Source organism: Nyctereutes procyonoides, unplaced genomic scaffold (genome assembly GCF_905146905.1).
Source record: "Nyctereutes procyonoides isolate TBG_1078 unplaced genomic scaffold, NYPRO_anot_genome, whole genome shotgun sequence".
Taxonomy (NCBI): domain Eukaryota; kingdom Metazoa; phylum Chordata; class Mammalia; order Carnivora; family Canidae; genus Nyctereutes; species Nyctereutes procyonoides.
Window position 1 is genome coordinate 30,239,866 of NW_026575159.1, and position 27,086 is coordinate 30,266,951.

General features: G+C 46.9%; 1 protein-coding gene across 1 annotated transcript in view; it reads right to left on the reverse strand.

The window, feature by feature from the left end:
- The window catches only part of TRAPPC9 (trafficking protein particle complex subunit 9), a 542,263-nt gene that overhangs the window by 398,695 nt on the left and 116,482 nt on the right, over positions 1-27,086 (reverse strand). The window contains exons 14-17 of the mRNA XM_055314325.1: positions 24,998-25,083; positions 21,584-21,710; positions 17,925-18,057; positions 15,116-15,279 (exon numbers count right to left, since the gene is read on the reverse strand). Of these exons, the coding sequence (XP_055170300.1) occupies positions 15,116-15,279; positions 17,925-18,057; positions 21,584-21,710; positions 24,998-25,083 (510 nt within the window). The remainder of the gene's footprint in view (positions 1-15,115; positions 15,280-17,924; positions 18,058-21,583; positions 21,711-24,997; positions 25,084-27,086) is intronic.

Consider the following 27,086-nt stretch of genomic DNA (forward strand, 5'->3'; position numbering starts at 1 on the left):
CCTCTCTAGCAGGACCGGCCAACCTCGGTACAAAGTGCCAGTACCAGCTGGGACACTGAGGCCCTTTGCAGAGGCCTCCCTCCAAAAGATTCCAGCAGGCCTATGTTTCAGAAACAGGTTTCCCTCGCACAGGCAGGAACCAGGTGACGGCGCTGGGGTACATTCCTGCTGAACCAGAGTACGGGGCCCCGACAGCACTGAAGTGCCCACCTCTGTTAGAACATCACCACCTGTGTCAAGCGCCTCACTCTTCCATCAGTCAATCAACAACTGGAAGACAGGGACCAGATCTCACCTTTGAAGCTCACCACTTCCTGGAGAGGCAGGGCACCATGCTGGTTAAGAATGCCCCGTTTAGAAACACAAATCAAAACCACAATGAGATCCCACCTCACACCAGGGAGAATGGGGAAAATTAACAAGGCAGGAAACCACAAATGTTGGAGAGGATGCGGAGAAAAGGGAACCGTCTCGCACTGTTGGTGGGAATGTGAACTGGTGCAGCCACTCTGGGAAACTGTGTGGGGATTCCTCAAAGAGTTAAAAAGAGACCTGCCCTACGACCCAGCAATTGCACTGCTGGGGATTTACCCCAAAGATACAGATTCAGTGAAACACCGGGACACCTGCACCCCGATGTTCACAGCAGCAATGTCCACAATAGTCAAACTGTGGAAGGAGCCTCGGTGTCCATTGACAGATGATAGATAAAGAAGATGTGGTTTATGTATACAATGGAATATTACTCAGCCATTAGAGACGACAAATACCCACCATTTGCTTCAACGTGGATGGAACTTAGGGTATTATGCGGAGTGAAATAAGTCAATCGGAGAAGGACAATCATCATATGGTTTCACTCATATGGGGAATATAAAAATAGTGAAAGAGATTATAGGGGCAAGGAGAGAAAATGAGTGGGAAAAATCAGAGAGGGAGACAAACCAGGAGAGACTCCGAACTCTGGGAAACGAACAGAAGGTAGTGGAAGGGGAATTGGACAGGGGGATGGGGTGACTGGGTGATGGGCACTGAGGGGGGCACTTGATGGGAGGAGCACTGGGTGTTATACTATATGTTGGCAAATTGAACTCCAATAAAAAAATTATGGGGAAAAAAAAAAGAATGCCCTGTTTAGAAGATAACTGCCTGGTTCAACTCATGGCTCTAGCTGAGCATCCTTAGATAAGTCAACAAACTTCCACGTGCCTCAGTGTGCTCATTCATAAAATGGGTTGCAAGGAGAAGAAGTGAGCTAACGAAAGCAAATCAATCAGAAAAGGTCTGGCTTAGGTGCAGCCCCCACCCCGTGTTAGTTATTTCTGCTGGACCAGCCTCGCTCCCCTCTGCGGAGCTGTGTGCAGAGCAGAGAAGTCTTGTGGAGTCTCCAGCCCTGTGCTTGGCACTCAGTAAGTGCGCAGCAGTGCGAGCTGCCACCAATATCCTTCCCACTCAATGAGGAACAGTACTGGGCACGTGGGGGGCACTCAGGAAGCATTCACTGTAGAACGGACAAATGCATTCCAAGATGTTTCAGATTTAGACTTAGAACAGATGGGGGAAAAGTGAAGGAAAAAAGCCGATTACCAGACTGAATGTACACTAGGATACCACTGCATAAAAATGTTCACGTGGAAAAGAAAAAAGAAAGCATACCTGTAAGCTAAGGTCGGTCCTCTCTGACTAGTGGGATAACAGGTAATTTCAAACTGTTTTTATCTTCCAATTTTCTACAATGAGGTAATATATTACACTTTCATAAACATATGCATGCAAACACACTAACAACTCACTGCTGTGTCTGAATCCACCCCAGCCCCCTGCCCCCACCACCCCAATGTAATAAGGAGGAGCCCTGTGAACCCAGCCTGGACATGCTGAGGACCAGTGCCCACCCAGGAGAGGCAGGTGCGATTCTAAGCCAATGGAGCTGCTTTCTCTGGTGCCCTCTATCAGGGCCAGACAATAACATGAACTGCTGATGAGGACAGTAATCACCTGGGGCACATGTGTCACTGAGCCCCCAGACTCAATCCGCCAGACAGATCGACTTCTCTGCAGCAGTGGATTAATTCTGCTGCATTGTGCAAACTGGCAGGTGGTCTAGTGCCCAAAAAGAACTTGACCAGGCTTAGGAAAAGCTGGTCCAAACTACTGAGGTCAGCTCTGCCTCTGCTTTCCACTCCCTATCCTGACTGGTTCTGCAGGACAGAGAGGGGAAGGTCTGGCAAACAAGACAAATTCCTCCCCTAGAGCCCCTCTATAAAAAAATATTTGATATAAATATCTATTAAGTTCTATCTTCGAACTTCAGACCGTAGCTATATTATTCCCATATTATGGAAGAGGCAACCAAAGCTCAGAGAGTTTAAACAACTTATCCATAGTCAAACAGCTAAAGCAAAAGCACCAAGGTCAGGGCCAGGCCTGGCCAACAGCTGGTTCTTTCCACTAAATGTTCTGCCTCTGGCAGCTCATCTGGAACATTAAGCCGCCGCCCAGCTTCACAACCAGAGTGCAGAGTATTTACAATGAAAACATCACTAAGGTGACAGGGTATAGGACCTTGAAAAGAGATGGTAGAAAATAAAATGTAACGGTCCAGTCATGAGCTTCTGGATCAGACGAGTATGAATCAGTCCCTGCACTGCCCCTGACAGTTCTCCTCTGTCATCCCAAAATGCCTCATCAGCGGGGTGGAGACAACACTAGAGTCGGCACCAAGATACAATGAGGCATCAAGGCATTGGCACGTAGCCTGGCACACAGGGCAGCCCAGAGAATGCAGGTGGAAGTCCTCTGGAAACTTCAGAGCACCACGTTCATGTTTCCCTCTCACATTCTACTACTGCCCCTTCCATTCACTCAGTGAGCAATCACCGCACAGCCACTAAATATCCCAAGGGCAGGCACAGTACTAAGTTCCGGGGAAAAGAGAAAAATAAGAAGTGCTCCCTGCCTATAAAGGGAAACGAGCCTGTGTGGAAGATCTCAGATTATAGGAAGGAACAAGGCTGGGGGGCAGAGAAGTCCCCAAAAGCTCAGACCAGGTGACAGCTGATGTTCTTCTCAATCCAAAAATTGCTTAAAAGTTTTTAATACTGTCACATACAGAACAGGTTCAAAACTGCTGAATTAATGGACTGCCCAAAGATGGGACTCGCTGTCCTAGTCGCTGGAACTAGGAAGTGGCCCTGCTGAGGGCCCAGATTTGTAGGAAAGAACTAATGCTCTTGGCCAACAGTCCAGCGTAGCAGGAATTTATAACCAGGGGAGGGGGGCGGAAACTAAACTAAAACCTATAATTATAGTGCTATTCTTGGCTATTTGGATGAGTTTTCGTTTCTCAAAAGTGCTGCAACTGAGAGATCAACTCTGCTCAAATGAGCTATGAGATGTCCTCAGGGCTCCCCGCAGTCCTGGCTGCAGAACACTGAAGGCTGGATGTGTCACAGATGTCAGAGGCAGTGGATTGTAAGAGAGACTCTATCAACTGTGATCTCAGCTGGGCTGTGGGGGCACCCACAGATACAACCCAGAAGGAGGGCGGGGCAGGAAACGAACACCTAGCACGAGCTAGGTGCTGTCACCCAAACAGCAAGCACAGGACAGCTGACATCTAGAGAGCACTTCCACGAGGCAGGCGCCGTGTCACTGAATCCATACAGTGACTCTTGGAACACGTCCTGCTACTGTCCCCTCTCAGGCCAGCTGCCCAAGGCCACACAGAAGCGAGTGTAGACAGGATCCCACCTACCCCAATATCCTGGCCTGTCTAACCCTAACAACAAGTCTGCAAAAGAGTGCTGTATCTCAATTTTCAGAAATGTATTTTCCTCCTCATTTTAAAGATAGATAGATTGATTGATAGATTGATTTGAGAGGGAGCATGAGCAGGGGGCTGAGGGAGAGGGAGAAGCAGACTCCCCATTGAGCAGGAAGCCCGATGCAGGGCTGAATCTCATAGCCCTGAGATCATGACCTGAGTAGACTGACATCAAGAGTTGGATGCTCGGGATGCCTGGGTGAGTCAGCGATTTGGCACCTGCCTTCGACCCAGGGTATGATCCTGGAGACCTGTGATTGAGTCCCATGTCAGGTTCCCTGCATGAAGCCTGCTTCTCTCTCTCTGCCTCTCTCTCTGCCTGTGTCTCTACCTCTCTCTCTGTATCTCTCATGAATAAATAAATAAAATCTTTAAAAAAAAAAAAAGAGCTGGATGCTCAACTGACTACACCACCCAGGCACCCACCTTCTCATTTTAACTATTTGCACCAGCACTCCTGGGTGTCTGCACTTCTTGGGAAGGCCCAAGCCCCACAGAAGTGGACATCACAGCAGCCGGCAGCAGCTATGTGCTGTCAGTGTGCAACACCCTGGCCCCAAATAACCAACTGGGAATTTGATGTTCAAAAGTTCACAAACTAAAGAAAAAAAAAAAGTTCACAAACTGGGGTGCTTGGGTGGCTCAGTCAGTAAAGCCTTCAGCTCAGGTCATTATCCTGGGGTCCTGGGATCAAGTCCTGCATTGGGCTCCCTCCTCAGCAGGGAGTCTGTTTCTCCTCTCTCTCTGCCCCTGCCCCTGCTTGCGCTCTCTCTCTCTCTCTTAAATAAATAAAATCTTTAAAAAAAAAAAAAAAGTTCCCAAATGCAGGGCCAGACATCCTAACTTCCTCTGCCCTCCCTGCCCTGCTGTTGACTTCTCATCCATGCTCCCAATGAACTAAACATATCATGTCTTATGGTAGTGACTAAAGGGTATTTCACTTGGTCTCCCAAAGAACGGAGTTTGTAAACTTCTCCACCATGACCCTACAACCGTACAACAAACTGACCTGTTCGAGACGGCCACTGTAGTCATGCATACAAGGGAACGCAGAGTTGGATGAGTTCTAGACATTTGTGAAAGTCAGTGTCTTCCTAGACACTTCCAGACACTTCCAGACACTTCCTAGACACAGCAGTCAATCCACTCACTGTGGTTACTCACAGGTGACAGAAATAATACAATATGTGCAGTCAGAATCCACTCCCATTCACTGAACATGACTGACTCCCCACACTGAATCGTGAGCTCCTTCAGGACAGGATTCATGTATTATTCATGGGCCTGGCATGGCGAGTGTATAGAATGTGATATAAATGCCTGATTGTTGAGTAACACAACGCCAAGTGAAGTTAAGTGTTACTGTAACAAAGTGTAAACAAGGCAAAGTACAGGAGGAGTGACATGATTCCATCTGAGGGGGTCAGGAAAGTTTTCGGAAGGTGGTGTGGGGCCTGGTATATGAATGATGGGCAGGATGTGAGAGGCACACAGGACACCTGTGAGCCATGAATACATCCAACTGTAGCCACAGGTAGCCAGGCGACAAAGACTGTGGAAGCACTCTCCACACCCCAGAGGACAGGGACCTGGAGCTGATTCCTGGGTGTCCCGGGGCCCAACACAATGGCCACCACACAGGAGGAGCACAGGAAAGGCTTGCTGAAGACTTGAGCAAAAGGGTGGACAACTGGTAGACAACAGACAGACAAATGAACTGACAGAGGGTCAACAGTGGGAAGGAAAGCTGAGAGAGGACCTTCCCACTGCCTCATGATCAGAGCGCTCAGGCTACCATCCGGCTTGCCCCCACGTCAGCCCCATGAGGATGGGGGTCACTGCTGCCCTCTCCCCAAGCACAGTACTAGAAACAAGGTGAGTATTGGACAAGTGTCTGTGCAAAAAAAAAAAGTCAGGCAGCAAGCCAGATGGGAGGTTTCTCTGAATGGTAGGCTAAGAAACTGAGCATAAGAAAGCTACATAAAAAGATGTTTAATAAATGTAAGAGAAGAACAGACACTTAAAAAGTAAGAGCGAAGGTGGCATCAAGACAATGACAACGGGTAACAGGAGGAGCTACTTCATACTGACCCCTCAGGATGTGAGGCGCAAATATCCCAACACCTGGGGGGACCACAGAGTCCTCTCCTGGAACGTGGAAGCGGACTGCCACAGAAGTGACAGCCAAGGTCCAAATCATCCCACCAGTAAGTGGCAAAGTCAGGATGGAACCCAAGTGTTCTGGCACCAAAGACTGTAATGGGAATCCTAACAGCTAAGCCTACCACTGAGGATGGCCTGATCTGGGGGGCTCCCTCCTGGCCCCCTAACCCACTACTGGCCATGGCAGCCTGCTCCCAGCTCCCTTTGACTGGAATCCACACCCAAGCATGCAAGTGGGACTTGGCCTGACAATGGAAGGAGACATCAAGAAACGGAGTCCCCAAGGCACTCCATGCTTTCACAATGCTAAGAAGTAATTAACCACTTTTCTACAAGATTTCTTTTGAAAGTTGTGCCCTATGTTGCCATATTTTCAAAAAAAAATTATATAAAAATAGTATAATATAAGCAGCTCAGAAACAGACCAGGCCAAAAAGAGGTATAAAACTCCAAGCAATTCAGAAAAAGACCAGGCCAAAAAGAGGTATAAAACTCCAAAGTTACTATAACTTTGGGTGGCACTTCAGCCAACTTGTCACAGAACCCTTGGGTCCTGAGAACTGCCCAGGTAACAGGTTCTCTTTTGTGATTAGGAGCGGAGGAGCCAGTGACCCCTTGCTGTAAGAAATGTCCCCACTTCCCAGCCTGCTTCTCACTGCCTCACCTTTCCTGGCTTCATTTCCCGCGTGACAGCGGGGCTTATGTAGACTTTACTATCTAGTTTCCAGTTACTTTAAGTTGCTACAGTTTTAATGCAAGAACATGTTTGTTCATCTGTACTGTTAAATCTCACCATTCCAGGAAAAACCTGAGAACAAGGAGGAAGCTAAGACAGTTTCTGAAAGCTAAGAGGTCAGCCTAGGAAATTTAAACAGAGGGGCCTGTCTTCCTCAAGTGGGATACGTGTTTGCTTATTTGGAGTGGGATTTAACAATTCGGATACCCTGGTTTCCCAGGCCCTGGCAGACAGATGTGGAAAATGGGAAGCAAAAGCCCCAGCTCATTCCCCCACGTAAAGGAAAGGGACACAGTTTCTCACCAGCGGCCACATGCCAGGCACTGTGCTAGGTGCACCAGAGGCATTATCCCTTGTCCTCGAATTACGAACTGAGGGAAGGACTGGGTCCCAGGGAGAGCCTGCACTGGAACCCTAATCCTCAAGCAGCCACACTGCTTACTAAGGAATAGTCCTGCAGCCGGTAATTAACAGAGCAGGGGCTGGGAGCCAAGTCGGCCAGACTCGGAAACCATCTTTCCTCTCCCTGGCTGAAGAGAGCCCGTGCTGGACAAGCCGCCCTGACAGAGCTCAGTAGGAAAAGCAAGAAGAAGGGGAGGAAAAGGAGCACCAGCTGGTTCTGCTAAATATGCAGGTGACCAGCGGCACAGCTCCAGACAGGTTTGAACACTGCACCCCGATCTATGCCCCCACCCACACAAAGGGCAGTCAGTGAACAGGTTCCAAGTCCTACTTCAGAACTGCGTTCAGAATCTAATAATTTCCAAGCCTATGGCATGCTGAGAAACATTTCTAACTCACTGCTTACTTCTCTTTAAGTTCCATGGCTTAAGGTGACACATTCAAACAACAGGTAAATCCACTCAGAGAACAGCTTATTTATCCCCCAATGCAAATAAGCACAGTATCTAAGTAATAACACAGAGAAATCCACAGTGCACAAGAGGCTCTTGTACAGCTGCAGCAGGATGGAAAACCTATAGTTTCCTTTTCAGATTTAATACATTTTTATGCCTCAAAAGTGGACCTTTCTGTTTCTTCCTTTCATTACCATGGTACAACATGGACTATCCAGAGAGACTTCAAAATCCTATACTTGAAAATTTGAAAAAGGAATTAGCATATGACCCAGCACACTTCTCGGTATTTATCTGAAGAAAACAAAAACACTAATTCAAAAAAATATACGCACCTCTATATTCATTGCAGCATTATCTACAGCAGCCAAGATATGGAAGCAGCCTAAGTGTCCATCAACTGAGGAGTAGATAAAGATGTGGTGTACATACACAATGGAATATTACTCACCCATAAAAAGAATGAAATCTTGCCATGTGCAATGATGTGGATGGAACTAGAGGGTGTTATGCTAAGGGAAGTTAAGTCAGACAGAGAAAGACAAATATGGCATGATCTCACTTATATGTGGACTCTAAAAAACAAGACAAATGGATAAACAGAACAAAACAGAAATATGCTCATGAATACACAGAAGAAACTGGAAGCTGCCAGAGAATGGGGTGGGAGAATGGGCAAAACTGGTGACAGGGAAGAGGAGGAACAAAATTCCAGTTATAAAATAAATAAGTCATCAAGATGCCATGCACAGCACAGGGAACATGGTCAGAAATACTGTCCTATCTTTCTTTGGTGACAGATGGTAACAGGACCTAATTATGATCATTTCAAAATGTAAAAAAAATATCAAACCACTGTTATACACCTGAAACTAATATAATATTGTATGTCATTTATAGTTCAATTTAAAAAATTCTCAGGTTTGAACTAAAAGAAAAAAAATTCCTATGCAAAAACATGCTGCAAGGAACAAACAGATAAACATCAATCAATAGCATAGTGTATGTCACTAATTTTTCCCCCTGTGGGATTTAGTCTCAGAAATAATAGCCATTATTGTAGTGCTAGGGTTTAGTTTCATGCAGTCAAGTGTAACTGTTATTTTACATTGACAGTAGTCCAGAAACTGCTACTGCTGTTGACCGTCAGCATCTGAGATACATTCATATCTGCATCTAACTGTGGAGAACACTCATGAGAAAAGCAGAGAATCTTGCTTCAGTCCACAAACACTTAAGAGTTTTTAGTTACACTAACATGAAATCATTGCTTTTTTTTTTAATAAATTAATTTTTATTGGTGTTCAATTTACCAACATACAGAGTAACACCCAGTGCTCATCCCGTCAAGTGTCCCCCTCAGTGCCCGTCACCCATTCACCCCCACCCCCCGGAAATCATTGCTTTTGTCAAAAAAATTACACTGGTGGAAATAAAGATATTAAGGGGTTTGTGGTTTTTATGTGCATACGTATGTGAATATTTGGGTTTGTACACTCACACATATCTTAGAAAATTGCTTAAAAGCAAATACAATCAATTCTCCTTAATTTGGACTTAGTTATAATAAAATCTATGGCTATTTAAGCAAAGGTAGAAGTTTTCACCTTTAACAACCTATAAGTAAAGACTGGCTCACAAATGGATTATAATTAAAATTTACATGACCCTGACAGATAGCCCTTGTCCAGCTGCAATTGATTACAAATGCTCATCTCCATGACAGGTTCCAATGATCACAGGGACACATGTACCCCGTAAGGACTGAAGCTACAGTCTAGACTCTTGCAGGGATGAACTGTTGGTATCACCGTGACTAAAGTGGCTGTTAATATCACTGATCCTAAGGACAAAAGGATTTTAAAAATGAGTTTGTAAGGTTAGAGATTAAAACGAGACAGGAGGGATACCTGGGTGACTCAGTGGTTGAGTGTCTGCCTTTGGCTCAGGGGCCCTGGGATTGAGTCCCACATCGGGCTCCCCACAGGGAGCCTACTTCTCCCTCTGCCTATGTCTCTCCCTCTCTCTCTCTCTCTCTCTCTGTCCTTCGTGAATAAATACAATCTTTAAAAATAAAATAAAACAAGACAGGAAAGCAAAGGGGATGGGAGAATTAAAAAAAAAAAAAACAGGAATTTTTCTTTATTTGAAGAAAAGCATGTGTGTGATGTACCACGACAAAGGCTTCACCTTGAAGGGATACCCTGTCCCATACTGGTTCCAACAGTATGCATATAGACCATCTGCCAACCTGATAAAACACACTAGCTGGGGTGAGCAGGGACTGGCTGGAAAGGGAACCAGGGGACACACGTGCTTATCAAACCTCATCAAATGGTAATTTAAGATTTGTACATTTCACTGCATGTACATTTTACCAAAAGAAGTAAACAAACTTTGAACTCTAGCTAGTGATATGTACCTGAAATGTTAGTAGGTAAAATGCTCTGAAATCTGCAACTTACCCTGAACCACACAAAAAAATAAGATGGGTTAACAAATGGATAGGAGGCTAGATGGGTACCTGATAAATCAAACACAGGAAAACATTAATTACAGAACTGTAGTTGATGGCATACAGTGTCCACAGTAAAATTCTGTATGTCTGAACATTCTCATAATGAAAGGTCAGAGAGGGAGGGGATGGCTGACACAAAAGGTAGGTTCCACATGAGTTCAGAAGCACAAGGACACCAAAGTCCAGGGTAGCCCAGACAGGTGGACAGAAGCTTTCTGGAGGAAAGCAGTGCTCGGCTAACCAAGAAGTAGGTGAAGGTCTCTGCAGAAGGGAGAAGAGTCCCAGCAAAGCAGCAGGGGCAGAAACTCACATGGAGTGAACCAGAAGCCGAGTGAGTACAGGGATCCATGCAACTCATTAGAAATATCAAAGTGAGGGCAGCCCGGGTGGCTCAGCAGTTTAGCGTCGCCTTCAGCCCAGGGCCTGATTCTGGAGACCCGGGATCGAGTCCCACATCGAGTGGAGCCTGCTTCTCCCTCTGCCTGTGTCTCTGCCTCTCTCTCTCTCTCTCTCTCTCTCTCTCTCTCTCTCTGTCTCTATGAATGAATAAATAAAATCTTAAAAAAAAAAAAGAAATATCAAAGTGGTTCACACACATCTGTTTTTTCCTATCTGTCTCAATCTGTAAACGAGAAAGCCCTTTCCATCAGCAACCCCTCAGTACTAAGCACTAACCAGGCACCAGGCCTCAGGGAGACTCCCAACCGCTGGGAGACAGAGCGCCTTCCCAGAACAGATAACTGCCATGCATAGTGAAAGCCACGCATAGTGAAAGCGTGCCTGCACAAGTACCTTGGGGCACTACGACAACAGGAGGGGACCCAGAAGCCCAGACGAGGAAGATTCCCAGGGTGAATACTCAGCACAAGCCCAGAGGGGAAGTTCACTGGAAATAAGAGGTGAAAGGGTAGAAGTGGAAGTCAGCAAGCTGAGCTCTAGGAAGAGAAGATGGGTGTGTGGTAAAGTGTAGAAGAGAGCGCACGAATGTCCAGGAGACTGAAATTACCTCCTAACGACCCCAAACACTGGGAGTTCAAGGGGAGAGGCGGCCATAGTAGGCTGAAGCACAGGGCAGAGGCCAGGACAATGACTGGGGTCCAGGACAATGGGAAGTTATTCGAGGATTTCCAAAGGGGACAAACAGGGCGATCCCTGCTTAACAAAGAAGCAGCAGGTGCATAACCAATAGTGGACATATGACCGCCACTTGAGTTTATGGGAGAAAAGAAAAAGATGGTTTCCAATTGTTAAGCTGTGATAGAGAGGTAAGTTACACGACACGCTTCATGGTTACAGGCTCCGTGATTATCTGTCAGTGACCAGGGGCTCACAGGCTCCAACATCGACCACACCCTATTAACCAGTTATTAAATCCAGATACCAGATGAAGGCATTTCAGGTCAGAGAGGCATTTTCTACCTCATCCCTATGTATTTGCTCCCAAAAACAGAGGAAAGAAAGGATGAGACTAAGTTGGGTCACCAAAGCTTCCCACAGACTAAGTAAACAAAGCGTTTTTACATGACATCCAAAGAGCAATGACCACGGAAGAAAAATGATTAGGTGAACCATGTTGAAATTAGTAACTTCAGGCAGCCCGGGTGGCTCAGCGGTTTAGCGCTGCCTGTAGCCTGGGGTGTGATCCTGGAGACCCGGGATCGAGTCCCACATCAGGCTCCCTGCGTGGAGCCTGCTTCTCCCTCTGCCTGTGTCTCTGCCTCTTTCTCTCTCTCTCCCTCTCTCTCTCTCTCTCTATGAATAAATAAATAAAATCTTTAAAAAATGAAAAAAAAAAGAAATTAGTAACTTCCGTTTGTCCAAAGCACCACTAAGAGTGCACAGGCAACCTACACAGTGCGAGACAGTCACACTCATTCCCAACAAAGAGCTCCGAGTCAGAACATACACAGGTCTCACCAGTGAGAGAGAGAGGGAGACACACAGAGACAGAGACAGACAGAGAAGGAAGAATGCCCAAAGGGAAAAAAGGACAAGGCACTTGTACAAAAAAGGATCTGTGTATCTGAAACCATATGAAAGGTATTCAGGGGGATCCTTGGGTGGCTCAGTGGTTTAGCACCTGCCTTTGGCCCAGGGCGTGATCCTGGAGACCCAGGATCGAGTTCCACGATCTTCTCCCTCTGTCTGTGTCTCTGCCCCTCTCTCTCTCTCTCTCTCTCTCTCTCTCTCTCTGTCTATCATGAATAAATAAATAATCTTTAAAAAAATGAAAGGTATTCAGCTTCACTGGTCATCAAATAAATGCAACCTAAAACCCCAGTTACACCCCACCCTGAGCACCAGAATGGATAAAATGACTACAGATGCCAAGTATCAGTGAAGACTTGAGCAACCAGAACTCTCACATAATCATGGCGTGAACTAGTGCAACCAACTTTGGAAAAACATTTCACTCTAAAGCCGAATACACACACATATACCCTACCACCCAACATTCTACTCTTGGAGATACACTCAACAGAAACATCTAAAGAAGTCCGCCAAAGCATGTGACAAAATACTCAGGGTAACTATTCTTAATAGTCCCAAATGGAAATCACCCAAATGTGCTCAGTCATAAATGATGGTGCGTTGTTACACAGTAGAGCATTCCACAGCAACAAGAACAAATGGTGATGGCAGCAAGGATGACAATAGTGGCAATAATGAGGGTGGCAATGGTGACGATAACAATGTTGCTGGTGGTAGCAGCAACTGTGATGGTGGAACTGATGATGATGGTGATAGTGGTGACAGTAGTGGTGGAGGTGGTGATGGTAGTAGTGATGATAATGATGATGGAGGTGGTGGTGATGGTGGTGGTGGAGGTGGAAGTGAGGTGGTGGAGGTGATGGTGGAGGTGGAGGTGATGGTGGAGGTGATGGTGGTGGTGGTGGAGTAGTGATGATGATGATGATGCAGGTGGAGGTGATGGTGGTGGAGGTGATGGTGGTGGTGGAATAGTGATGATGATGATGGAGGTGGAGGTGATGGTGGTGGTGTAGTGATGATGATGATGGAGGTGGAGGTGACGGTGGTGGAGGTGGTGGTGGAGGTGGAGGTGATGGTGGTGGTGTAGTGATGATGATGATGGAAGTGGAGGTGACGGTGGTGATGGTGGTGGAGGTGATGGTGGTGGTGGAGTAGTGATGATGATGATGATGATGGAGGTGGAGGTGACGGTGGTGGAGGCGGAGGTAATGGTGGTGGAGGTGATGGTGGTGGTGGAGTAGTGATGATGATGATGATGGAGGTGGAGGTGATGGTGGTGGTGTAGTGATGATGATGGAGGTGGAGGTGACGGTGGTGGTGGAGGCGGAGGTGGTGGTGGAGATGGAGGTGATGGTGGTGGTGTAGTGATGATGATGATGGAGGTGGAGGCGGAGGTGATGGTGGTGGAGGTGATGGTGGTGGTGGAGTAGTGATGATGATGATGATGATGGAGGTGGAGGTGATGGTGGTGGTGGAGGTGGAGGTGATGGTGGTGGTGGAGTAGTGATGATGATGATGATGGAGGTGGTGGTGATGGTGGTGATGGTGGTGATGGTGGTGGTGGAGGTGGTGGAGGTGGAGGTGATGGTGGTGGTGATGACAGTGGTGCGGGCCGTAGTGATGCTGGTGATGGAGGTGGTGGTGGTGGTGGAGGTGGAGGTGGTAATAGAGGCGGAGGTAGTATGGCAATGATGACCATAGAGATGATAGCAGTAATAATAACAGCTAACAAATCTGAGTGCTAATAATATGACAGCATGTGCTGTTTTAAGCCCTTTGCATACATCATCCTATTTAGCGCTCATAATAATCCTGTGATGTAGGTGCTGTTATTACTGTTATTTTACAAGGAAAAGTCCAGGAGAGGTTAAAGTACTTGCTCAAGGTAACACACAGCTAGGAAGTGACAGAATCTGAACGTAGGCAGCATTTCCCCGTGGGGACAGGTACAGATGGGGACAGCAGGCAAGACAGGACAGGCAGATACATGCTTTGGCTCCCCCACGTACACTTTCATCAGAACGAGGGGGAAAAACAAGGGAATGCAAGATGCACTGGCATTCTCCCCAGTGGGATGAGCTCAGATGAACCCTTTTTTACAAAATCCAAATTCCTTCCTTCACGGTATGTTTTGCAGGACAAATTCTCCCAAACTCTTCCCTCGCCCTTCCCTCCAACTGGAACTGCCAGATGGCGTGTGGCTCTACCTCTAATAAACACTAACTTCACTTGGTCTTTTCCACCATAATGTCATCAGCCCGAGGAGGGAGCCCTCTGCCGGGGAGCGATATGTGGATAGTACACCCTTCCCTAGACACTCAACCACTACCGGTCAGGCTCCCACCGTATGCGTGGCTCCCCTCGCCCTCACAGCAGGAGCATGGAGACACCCCAGGTCCAGCTAGCTTCCTTACCTCTTTGTCTGGCCTCACTGGCCTGTATAAGTTCTCTCACTTTATTAAATAACCTGACTTTCTTTCCACTTCTCCCTCTTGATACCTTTCCCTCCTATTTAAATACCCTCCCCTGGATCAGTAGCACTCAGCAACCTCTAACATTCTAGGCATTCCATCACACGCTGCTTCACTTCACGTGGTAAGTACTGCCTCCCTATTACTCAGGGAGAAACTGAGGCATGTAAAGGACAAATAGCTGGTAAACGGTGAAGCCCAAATTTCAAGACAAGTCTCATGACCCTCCCAGCTCATGTGTCCTAGGACCAGGAAACATAAGGAGTGCACAGGCTCTACGTTTAAAGCCACAGACAAACCCGGGGTAGGATGGATATCTGAGCCACTAACACTTCTCTCCACTCATTCCAGAGTTTTCTTCCTGGGGATCTGGCAACCTCCAACAGGACAAAGGTGCTTTCTTTGTTCCTTTCTCTTCCTTTGTGCATCCTTCACACATCAGTTTCATGATGTTATCAATTTAAAAGAAGTTTTTACACTTTCTGAGCTCCAGCCATTTAAAGAGTCTCTTCTGCAAACAGAGAAGATAAATATTTCTGGGGCCAAACCCACCTTTGGTGGTGAGAATTTTGGAGGTGACTTCCAGTTTCTCCAATGGTTCCATCCCAATATTCTCCAATTTAATAACAAGCTGCTGAGTCTCCCCGTTGTAAAGCTGGACCGACACATTGGTAGATGTCTCATCTCCAGAAGAAGGTTGCAGTGAGTGTGCAGATCTAAAATAGCAGTAATAGTTATAATAAATTTTTAAAAGAAAGAATCAGAGAAAACGGTGGCATTTCAAGAACTATTCACAACACCAGACTTAACACATTCCAGAAATAGGGACCAGGGAACGTGAATCCCAGGTATCAGGAGCACAAAGTGAGTGCCACATGCAGAGAACCTTCCGTGTGCTGACACGTCCTGTGCTCCCACTCAGCCTTAGCCTCATGTGTGTGTGAAGTGTATAAAAATCCTAACTACTGGATTATGGTGGGGCCTAAAATGAAGCAATGAGTTAATTCAAATGATCCCTGAACTATTAATCTCTAAAAAGAATTGTAAATCTCATGCTCAGAACTGACTTGTAAAACCCAGAGATTTAAGAAGAAAACTTAAATGAACCATCCCAACTGATACCCTGGGAACTGGAGGAGAAGAACAATGGGAAGTATGTACAACAGATTCCATGTCACAGGTAAAAGTGACAAGCAACATCTGCAAGTGCCTAACAGGACACAGGGCAGCTGGGTGGTGCCCTGGGGTCTTATGGCATCTGTGTAGTCAGGTAGGGCCCATGCCACATGGGAGTGCAGCCCGGTGTGCAGACCCAAAGCGTGCTGCCTCTTCCCTGAGGCTCCGGTACCATAGCCCTTGGGTTCAAAAGCATATACCATGTTCTGGAGACGTTCGGCCACAAGAAAAAGGGGGTTGTCACTGGAGGAAGGGTCAACATGGGGTGGAAGGGTCCACCTGGCTCCCAACTCTCTTCCTCCTTGAACCTGAAGGATCCCCAAAGAAAGCACCATGAGTCTACACCATATACTTAACTGAACCAAAAATGGACAAAGACTCTGGGCCTCCCCACCCAGCAAAGACCCAACAGCCTCCCTGCCAGCCAACTCTTTCTAGGTCTGCTTCTGGCCACAGAACAAAGGACTGGGGTCAGACCCAAGTCCTGTTCTATGTGCCACAAGAAAGCTCCATATCCCCACACTGGTCCAAAAGACAGAAAAGAATGTTCCAGACAGTGCTGGTCTCACACCTCTGGCATCCAAGAGAAGAGATGATGGTTAAACAAATCAGGCTTATCGAGCCAGCCATGCGCCTCCTTGGGGGCCTCCCGTTCCCAGCTCTGAGCTTTTATATCCAAACCACATTTTCAGAAAATAACAGCATAATGAATCAAGGTGAATGCATTCCTTTACATTTTATACCTTTAAACTTGTTCATGCATCAAAAAATAAACTTTCTCTGTCAAGGAAGGAAGAGTGACTCCTATCCTCACTATAAATGACTAATATTTTAAGATGGAATCCTTCCTAAGCAAAAGCTGTTTGTAATCAACCTGAAATTGCAGAGGAGTTATGCAGAAAAACTAAAACACAACAAGACTAATTACGTTGTGTCTCAAAGAGGGTATCAGCCCCCCGGGACCATAGGAAAAGAAGGCAGAACTGCAGTGCAGCCACAAGACCTGGCCGACATAGGTGCCAACCATCCCCAGCACGTACAGCATCCCACGTGACAGAGTTGGAGCCGGAAAGGGGTTGAGTCCTGAGCGAGATGACAGTCAGACATGTCCCCTTGTCTGGGCATATTTTTCCTTGCTTCATCATCTGACCAACTTTTGTGAATCTTGTAAGGACCAATTTAAACAACACATCTGTGAAACCTTCCTGAACATGAATGGGAAAGTGGTCTCCCCCCTTCCACTTCCTGTTTTCAGCAACACTTAGCAAGCTTCACTATAGTGAGTTTATCTCCCCTCTGGACATAAACTCCTACAACAGGCAAGACCTGCTGTCGAGGGCATTTCTGATTAATCACTAGTCCTACAGACAAAGCCTAAATCATGTATCAATAAATGTGTGGGAGTCAATTTAATAACTCAGTCGCAGTGATATTTATATTAATTAGAAGCAACACTCACTTAAGGAAAAGTCATCTGAAATCATGTACTCCATACTAAAGCCACCAAAATTCATTTTTTAAATTGAGGTGCTGTTTACATACCATGAAATGCACTTGTTTTAAGTATATGATTCAATATTTTTTGGTAAATTTATGAAGTAATGCAACTATCACTGCTACCTTCCCTGTCTTAAAACATTTCTACCATCCAAACTGAGTATCTTTACAATATACTTTTTGAAGCAATTAAAATAGAAATTTCTTAGCTTATGTTATATGACTATGCAAAAAGTAAGCTGGGACACTATATATATATATCATCTCAATATGCAAATACATATTTAAGAAAAGAAGGTGGATTAACACTGGAAAGAAAAAACACAAAGCATTAATAGCAATAATTTCTGGGAGTCCTCAGATGTATTTCCCTTTCTTCTTCATGCTTTCCTATAATGCTCTTTTTTTTAAAAAATCTACTTTTCAAAAGCTAAGAGTTAACTGTTTTTCACAAAAAATAGGATTCCAAAGGCTAATCTCACATTTTGTTCTGTTCATGGTGAGAAACACTTCAACTCTGTTCCACTCCACTTTCAGCAAAGCCCGTTGCCTATTGGTTATCCTGAAGAAACGCTTCGCCCAGTTTTGGGTCCTAAGAATCACGGATTAACGTGGTACCATTATAAATGTATGCTAAAAACTGCTCTGAGGTGCCCTTCTGGTCGGAAGACAGCCGCCTGCACCCTACCTGGGCAGGGAAGTGCTGATCTGCAGTCTGGGCAAGGCAGGGATGACTTCCACGGTGGAGCCACTTGTCTTCACCCCTGGGAGATTATCTAGCAAGCAGTCACTGAAGACTCCAAAGACTGTGGTATGGTAACCTAGGACGCAAAATGAAGAGTTTCACAGCCTCTGGAAAGGCCTCCAACCCTCAGAACCCCCCCCCCCCGGCCCCCGCCATCTGGAGGCAGCCGCCAGCAGGGAGCAGCACGGCACCCCTGCCCCAGACCTGCCATCGGCTGTCACCCATGGGTCCCACCCATGGCTCAGCCCCAAGCCTGGGTGTGCATACAGAGGGTGACAGTCCCCACATTTCTACCTCATGGGGCCGTCTGGAGAGGAGTGAAAGGTGAGTCTTCATCAACTATAAATCTCTACACAACTTAACAGTAGGGTTCCAGCGCTTTGACAATTTGCTTTTCAAATCTGCCCGTCTCTAGGAGAGTGATAGCTAGTATTCCTTTGCAGGACATAATGAGACAGAATAAGTACCTGAAAAATCATTCAAAATCTTCTGGGGAGAGATGAAAGTTCAAGAGCCAATTATTGTTATTATAATCGCTTGGTGATCCAGCAAATCCGCTGAACGTGTACATGCACTGTGATCTAAGATTAGCGAATTTTCTATGCCAACAAAAAAATCAAAAATCCTTCATTGGTTCTATGAGCACTTGAAATTATTTAAGCAAAGCTTTAAAATGGCTTTTGAAATTTCAAGAGATAATTATTATAAACAATACTCACTGTATAACAAAATGAAACAACACCCATGGCTACATGCTCAGGGTGAGGGCTAATGTGCACACACATGAAATGGTTATAGGAATCGGAGAAGAAAGTGGTTAGCTGGGAGGCAACACAGGTCCTGATGGTCCATCAGTGACTCCTTCACCTTCTGCCAGTGGTAAACTGCTCTCCCAACCTAAAATCACCAATTCATAGCACCCACGCTTCCTTCCTTTTGAAATATGTTTCTTAAAAGACTTAATTTAACTTGCAAACATGTTCCTCCACTGAAGCCCACATCTGGCAATATGCCCCCTCCTATTTTCCTTTCCAGAAAACCTGACATAATGTGGTTTCGCCTAAGCAATCTTTGTTTTCCATTTCTTAATTAAAATCGGTCATCTTCCTTTTCTTACCTATTGCTGAGGAGGAATGTAAAGAAATTCAAAACCTGATGACAAACCATCGGTTATGTCCACTGATATTTCTGGTAATACACGGTCAGCCCTTTCCACTTCGTAGAGAAGGTGTGCCAAAAATGAGCAGGACTGGTCTGTACCATCTCAGAGCTCAGTTACTAAGGCTCCCACTCTTCATCCAGGTGTGGGTTATTGGTTAGGTCAGCCTGTCAGTACTAATTATTTCCTTCCTCACCTATCTCCTTTATTCCACTCCTGCAGGAGCTGCAGCTCTACCTTGGTCATTTCATCCCTGGATTATGCGAACAGCTTTCTAATTGGCCTCCTTGCCCATGGTCTTGCCCATCTGCAGCCTGTACTCCTCACAGTTCCTGGGAGTCCCCCTGCACTACCCTCTGACTGTATCTCTCCTCTAATGAAATGCAGCCCCTGGGAGAAAAAGCCAGCACCCCCTAGCCCTCTGCATCTGCCCTCTGTCCACATTGCCAGCCTTGCCACTACCATCCCTCTGCCTTGGATCAATTCCTTAGAGCTGCCCCCAGTTCCCCAACACTCCACAGAGTTCTGGACCACTTGTTCTGTGTGCCTGGAACCCCCCTGCTCCCCACTCCATTCATTTGGATAATTTCTAGGTGGCCTTCAAAAGTCAGGGTCACTTAGTAGGAGAAAGTCCTTCTCGACCCACTCTCCCCTTCTGGGTCACCTCTCCCCATGTTCCCACCAGTCATGTGCTTGGTTCCTCTCAGTGCCTGCTGCAATGTGTCCTAACCAGCATGACGCCCACCTCACCCACCAGACTTCACCCTTTTCCCAGAATTGTCTCTTCTTTCAGCCACCAAGTATCTACTGAAGACCTACCACACACCAGAGAGTGACAAGACAGACAAGGCCAGTGAGCAACCACAACCAGTGGCCTGGAGGGACACACGCACAGATCATCACAGGAGCGCCAAGCAGGACACCTAACCCAACCCAGAGAAGCTGAGGACAGTCTCCAAGAGGAAAGGAAGTCTGAGCTAAGAGAAGCACAGGAACCAGCCAAGTCTGGAAGCACACCAATAGAAGGAAAAGCAAAGGCAAAGCTCAGAAAGCTGGGCAGGTTTCCAGAACTGCAAGGAGCCTATGAGAGGGACATGTGACTCAAGAGGAGGGGAGGGACACTAGACGTCGCAGGGCCAGATCACACCGAGAGAGCTCCAAAGCTGCCTTTAAGGGATCTAGGCTTGATGGGCCATGCGTGGACAGGTACCAAGACCTCCAGTTAAGAGATAACATGGCCAGATGTGTGCTGCAAAAAGGCCACTGTCAGCAGTATGGAGAATGGACTCACCAGCCACCAAGACGATGCAGAAAGAGGTGCCCTGTTGCTTTTGTGACAAACCCTTAGAGGGTCCCATTCTGCAGGCTCTGAGTGCCCTCGGAGGCAGATGGGAGAAGCAGGCATAGGGCTGATGAGAGACAGCCGGGGGTGAGCATGCCCTATGAAGCCCTGCTTTGGGCAGGATGGTGACACCCTCATGGAGATTGGGCCCATGGGACAGGGGCAGCTGGTGGGGAGCCCTCTGGGTGCAGTGAAGTGCCCACGAGGCAGCCAAGGGGATGGCTGGTTAGCCACTGATTCTGCAGGTTCAGGAAAGGGTCTGGGTGGAGTGTGGCCCTGGGAATCAGCAGCATAGGAAGGGGTCTGGGTGGAGTGTGGCCCTGGGAATCAGCAGCATATAGATGAGCCTTGAAGCCAGAAAAGTCACTGAGAGGCTGAGACTGCCTAGAGATAGCCCACTGAGGGGGAAGGGAGAAAGAGAAGAGGGAATGGGGAGGAAGAAGGGGGAAGGACTGAGCCTGGCCTGAGGAATACCATCCAGGGGAGGCGCGTATAGAGGCAGCATCTGCAGACTGCTGCACACACAGGGGAGTAGGGGGGTGTCTCACAGAAACCAGAGGGCAGCGCCCACAAGGGCAGGTGTGCGGCAGTGCCCAAGGTGGCTGAGCAGCAAAGGCAAACAAACTGGGTTAGCTAGGGACTTGGAGACAGCAGTTTTAGTGGAGCGATAAGGACAAATCAAGGACACAGAGGGTCAGACACCCAACAGAGAGGGGGCCAGCGGATTCTGCACATACACATGGACCTCTGAAGAGGTGTGACCAGGGGGAGAGAGGAAGCCAGGGAGTCAGAGGGTTGACTACAGCAGGGAGCCTGCTGGTACATCTGCAGTGCCCCTAGAAGAGGTCAGCAGGACAGGGACGGTGACAATGGGGGAGAGGAGGCCTGGCACAGAGCAGAACCCTTCCACTAAAGGGAACGCTGTGAGTCCCGTGCACTCAAAGCCATTCCCTTCCATGCCATGGCTCTAAGAAATGCAATCTCGCCATCATCCTTGAATCGTTTAAGACCAACACCGGGTGACCGGTGACAGGCCTCAGGGGGCAGGACAGAGAGTCAGCAGTCATGCACGAATGGAAATCAGAAACCGCGTCTCCTTACCATTCACAGTAATGGTTCCAGTCGTCTGTGGGACCCCAACAAGCGTCACTGGGTAAAGACCAGATTCAGCAGGAAGAGAGAGCGCCGCAGGGAGAGACTCGAACTCCACTCCACTGGTGAGGAGCCCCTAGAGCAAGCAAGAGCAGTGTGAGCAAGCATGGCCCACCCTCTGCAAACCCCACCTTGCTTTGCTGGTCCCTGGGGCAGAGTGCACCTGCTCACAGGCAAGCCCCAGGACTGCCAGGGTGAGGACGGTGATGCGCAGCCTTTCTGAAGGGACAGAGAGCTGTGGAGACACCAGAGGCGTGCCTACCACAACCAACTTTGAAACAGAGAGCCCTGGGGGTGTCTGAACAATGACTCCATCTTGCTGTTAGTCCTGCCTGCTGTATTTTACACATTTGCTTTTTGCTGCTTTACCAAACTGGAATGTAAATGTAAAGAAAAAGTAAAATAGGTAAATAATAATCTTAAAAAATGAAGTATGGAAATATATCATCAATTATCATCCCTCAATGCATCTATGAATTATTAATTCATTTCACAACGTGTCAGGCTATGCTTGACAGGGAGCAAGACAGGTTCCCTGGCTTCTAGGAGCTGCTGCATGACTGTAAACACTGAAGGGGTGTAAGAGCTCAGCACTTCACACAGTAACAGAAATCCTACCCAGTACAATAGGCAAGAGAAAAGGAATGAAAGACATGTAGACAGTTACTCACAAAAAACAAAACTGTAAACATAAAAAGCCCTATTGGAATCTATAATGGAACTTGAACTGGCAAGAGCATTTAGCAAAGTTAAAAAGTCAGCATTAAGAAAGCAAAGGGGGGATCCCTGGGTGGCGCAGCGGTTTGGCACCTGCCTTTGACCCAGGGCACAATCCTGGAGACCCGGGATCAAGTCCCACGTCGGGCTCCCGGTGCATGGAGCCTGCTTCTCCCTCTGCCTGTGTCTCTGCCCCTCTCTCTCTCTCTCTCTCTGTGTGTGTGTGACTATCATAAATAAATAAAAATTGAAAAAAAAAGAAAGCAAAGGTATTTCTATCATCTGACAATAAAAAATATTAGAAAATAAAATACAAAAACACCATTCACTAAGAGATCAAAAACGTCTACTGCCTGGGAACAAAGCTAATGACATAAGAGCGCCTTCTCCCCCGCCCCCAGCAGCCTGCCACCTTGTCAGAGCAGGGACACGCACTAAGGAGAGGCCCTCGACTGAGTAAGCAAGCCAGCGTCATGTGCTGGGACCTCAGTTCTCACACTGGCAGAAAGGACACAGGTGTGAACGAGGCAAAGGGAACAGAGGACCCTGCAGAAGTGGGCTAGAGCTGGTGGCAGCACATGTGTGTACGGGCACAGGTGTGTGTGCGTGTGTGGATATATATGTAAGTACGTGTCTACGTGTACACACATGCACGCTTTTCCTCACTCGGTCTACAGAAAGCACCCAGAAGCAGGCGCTCTAGCAATAGTGAACATACCTGAGCCCACATTTCGAGCAAAAGCATGAAATGATCTACATGAAGGATGGGGCGGTGGGCAAGAGTGCAAGCACAGAAGCAAGGAGATGACGACTGTCTCCAGGCAAAACGTACTGGCATGTTATCTCTTCTTAAAATAGCCGAAGCAAATGTGACCAGCCGTCAACAGTCGCTAAATGTGGATGGTGGATTCTCAGAGTGTTTATTATTCCCTGTTAACATTTCCCATGCTTGAAATATTTCATAATTTCATTTTTCAAATTCTGACCATGATTTGTGGGCTACCTTCTAGTGGCAATTTTTTTTATTCTTTATTCTTCCTAACTTTTTATTTAAAAGCACAGGCTACTTATAAACCAGATAAAAATGAAAGCTACTTTTTTGAAAGAGAGAGAGCGAGCAACATGCACTGGAGAGTAGGAGGAGGCAGAGGGAGAGGGAGAGTCCTAAGCAGGCTGCACGTTGGAGCCCAACACAGGGCTCTCTATCTCACAACTCTGAGATCATGACATGAGCCAAAATCAAGAGTTGAGTCTTAACCAACTGAGCCACCCAGGCACTCCTAAAAGCTACTTTTTAAGACGAAAAAGGTGTTAGAAAGAGCAGCAAGTATCTGATACTCAAGGCATTTTGGGGAAAATCCTTTAAACAATTATTCCCTGTTCAGGCCAAGAGACAGAAAGTCATTAGAAGGCCTGACCCAAGAGCCGAGCCCTAAAGCTGGCAGTTTCTTGCACAACAGGAGAAGGACAACACTCCTCCCCACTGGCTTGCTCTCTGAGTGACCTCAGGGCTATAGCCTTGACATTCAGTTGAGCTTCTCAGAGCTCTACTGAATTTTGGGAACCTATGCTTCATGCTGAGAGCCTAATTAATCATCACCTTTAAGAACCACCAGTCTGCTTGGTGAATTTCTACTCATCCTTGTATTCTCAGTTGAGCCCTGTCTCTCCTGGGGAAGCCTTTGCAACTCTCTATGTGGGCCCTGGAGCACCCAATGTACCCACAGCACTGACCACAGCAGGGACCAGGTCCTCCAAGTGCTTTACTCATGGCCTTACACAGGGCATGAGCACTCAGCAAGATACCTTCACAAAAAGCCCACCCCTTACCTTGAACATGAGTCACAAAACTCTAAAGGAAAACATGAACTATCTCAAAATCGTCCTTTGCAAGTTTCTGAAAAAGTCACAAATCGATACTATATACTAATACGTGGTATTAGGTAACAACATATAGCACTCAGCAGCGCCACGTAACAACACACGGTGCTAGGTAGTGACCCACAGCACCCAGAAACACTACATAATAATAAGGACAGAGAAGACTTGAGAAACGGGACCCTCAAGGCAGGTGAGTGGTTCAGGTCCGGAAACGTTAGAATTCGCTTGGAGAGCCAGTACACATCTCCTGCCATGGACTATGGAATTAGGTGAGCAGCCCCAGTGGGCCCCACTAAAAAGCGAGCCTTTAATGCCCTACACAAAAGACAGAAACAGAACACTAGATTTCAAGCCCAAGAGGAACCTCACACTGCTGGTGCAATAATTTATTCCCCTACTCTACAGAGCTTGCAATTCCCTCAGGCCTTGATCATCGTATCATCATGTAGCAATAAAGTAAGGCTGATACTGAGCAGCCGACATAACATATACCTGTAACCTGTACTAATCTCATGTAAATTTCAACATGATTATTTCAAATCTCACATCCCACCAGGTAAACTTGCTGTGTGTTCAGATCAGAAGCATCTGTTCTCTGGTTCGAACACTGAGCACCAAGCAGTAAAGACACAGGAGTGACAGGACGTGGTCTTCCTTCACAAAACCCTTATACTCTTTGGCAAAACAAATATAAAAACAGACAGATATCACAGGATATGCACCTCAAATGTTAAGTAAAAAGCTTAGTTTCGGGGTGATACATACCATGTTTTCAACTCGGAGTTCAAATGGCATTGGGTTGTATACCATCAGCTGCACTTCACACACGTCTCCTTGAACCCACTGGAAATCTAGAAAAGAATCTCTGTGTTAGTTGGTGTTTCTGCATATTTCACACAGTTTCAGATTACTCCTCTGGCAATTTATTTTTCCAATGAAACAGTGGGCATTATGGTCATCTTTAGATGAAAATTCAAAGCTGGTGTAACTGTAGCCTCCTCTAAAACAAAGCAAGTCATCACTGCCCCTTGGATGCTCTTGCCATCTTTAGCTGGCTGAATTCATGCCAGTGTGCTAGTGTGCCAAATGCAACCTTGCAAAACTGAAATCAACCTCAACAGCACTGCTCCTGGTGTGGACCCGTGAGTCACACAGCCTTCACTGATCCAGAGGCTGCTACTTAGGAAGATGGTCTGCAGTCAACTTTAAGTGGCATACAGAGTGACTCCCCTGTCCCCTCCCGAAGAACACGAGAGAAGATGGTGGCTTCCTCTCCCAGGTCACTCCCAGGTCAGCTGCAGTCCAACACTTATGGAAGGTAGAATTCTGAGATGACCTTCAAGACCCCCAGCCCCGGTGTACACGCCCAGTGTAACCCTCTCCCCCTGAGTGTGAATATGGAGATTAGATTATGTGAAGGGATTTTGCATAAACGTCCCAAATCACTTGGCTTCGAGTTCATCAGTGGGAGTCCTGGGAGTGGCTGATCTAACCAAGTGAGCCCTTCAGAGGGACCACACGCTTCCCGAGTGAAGAGATTCAAAGCATGGGTATATGGAGGTATATGGGTATATGGGGGTATATGGAGGAGGCCATAGTGGCATGATCAGAGAGGGCCTCAGTGGGCTGGGAGGGTCCTGGCTGACAGGCGGCAAGAGATCAGGGGCCTCGGGTGTACAACCACAGGAAGTGAACAAAGAACAACCTAGGGGAACCTGACCCAGATCCTACCCTAGTCAAGCCTCCAGATGAGGACACGGTCCCCGCTGACACCTGTGAGGCCCTGAGCAGCAGGCCAAGCTAACATGTGCCAGACTCCTGACCCACAGAGACAGTGAGAAAATAAACCAGTGTTGTTTTAAGCCAGTAAGCTTGCAGTAACTTGTTAAAAGCACAGAAAACTAAAGCAGTGCTCACCTCCACCTTCCACTGCCCTCTACTTCAAGACACCCCATTAGGCAAACCACAAGGAACTTCAAAAATAATTAACATGTGTTAGGCATGTATCCAGCATGAGGCACCGTCAAGCAGTTTATCTCATTACTTTTCATCACCATCTATGAGACCAGTATTATCATCCGCATTGCTACAGGGTGGACACTTGAGGTCCAGACAAGTTAAATAAATGTGCCTGGGAGGGGCACCTTGGAGGCTCATTCAGTTGACCATCTGCCTTCAGCTCAGGTCATGACCCCAGGGTCCTGGATAGAGGCCCCACATCGGGCTCCCTGCTCAGTGGGGAGTCCACTGCTGCTTCTCCCTCCTGCTCATTCTCTCTCTCTCTCTCTCTCTCTCTAATTAATTAATTAATTAATTAATTAGATTTTTTTTAAAATGTGCCTGGGAATCACACAGCTACTAAGTAGGGCCATGGGGATTTAAGCTCAGGACTGTAAACTCAAATTCATATCTAGTACAGACACTGGTGTTAAAAGGGTTTTCCGGAGTTGATACAGAGTAGTAATCAGGGCGCCTGGGTAGCTCAGTGGTTGAGCATCTGCCTTGGGCTCAGGGTATGATCCCAGGGTCCTGGGATCTAGTCCCGCATCGGGCACCCTGCAGGGAGCCTGGTTATCCCTCTGCCTATGTCTCTGCCTCTCTGTGTGTCACTCATGAATAAATAAATAAAATCTTAAAAAAAAAAAGAGAGAGAGTAGTAATCAGTGGAACTGGCTAGAATTCTTCAGCTTTCATAAAGACACCACTGCAAACACTTAGCACCAAACCCTGTACAGAGGCCGGCTATGCACACCGTGACACGCAGTCCACAGCTGGCACCCTCAAACTGCATAAAGTAAAGAAACAGCCCAGCAGGTCAGTTAGTTGTAAAATTGCTTGCACAACCACATACTCA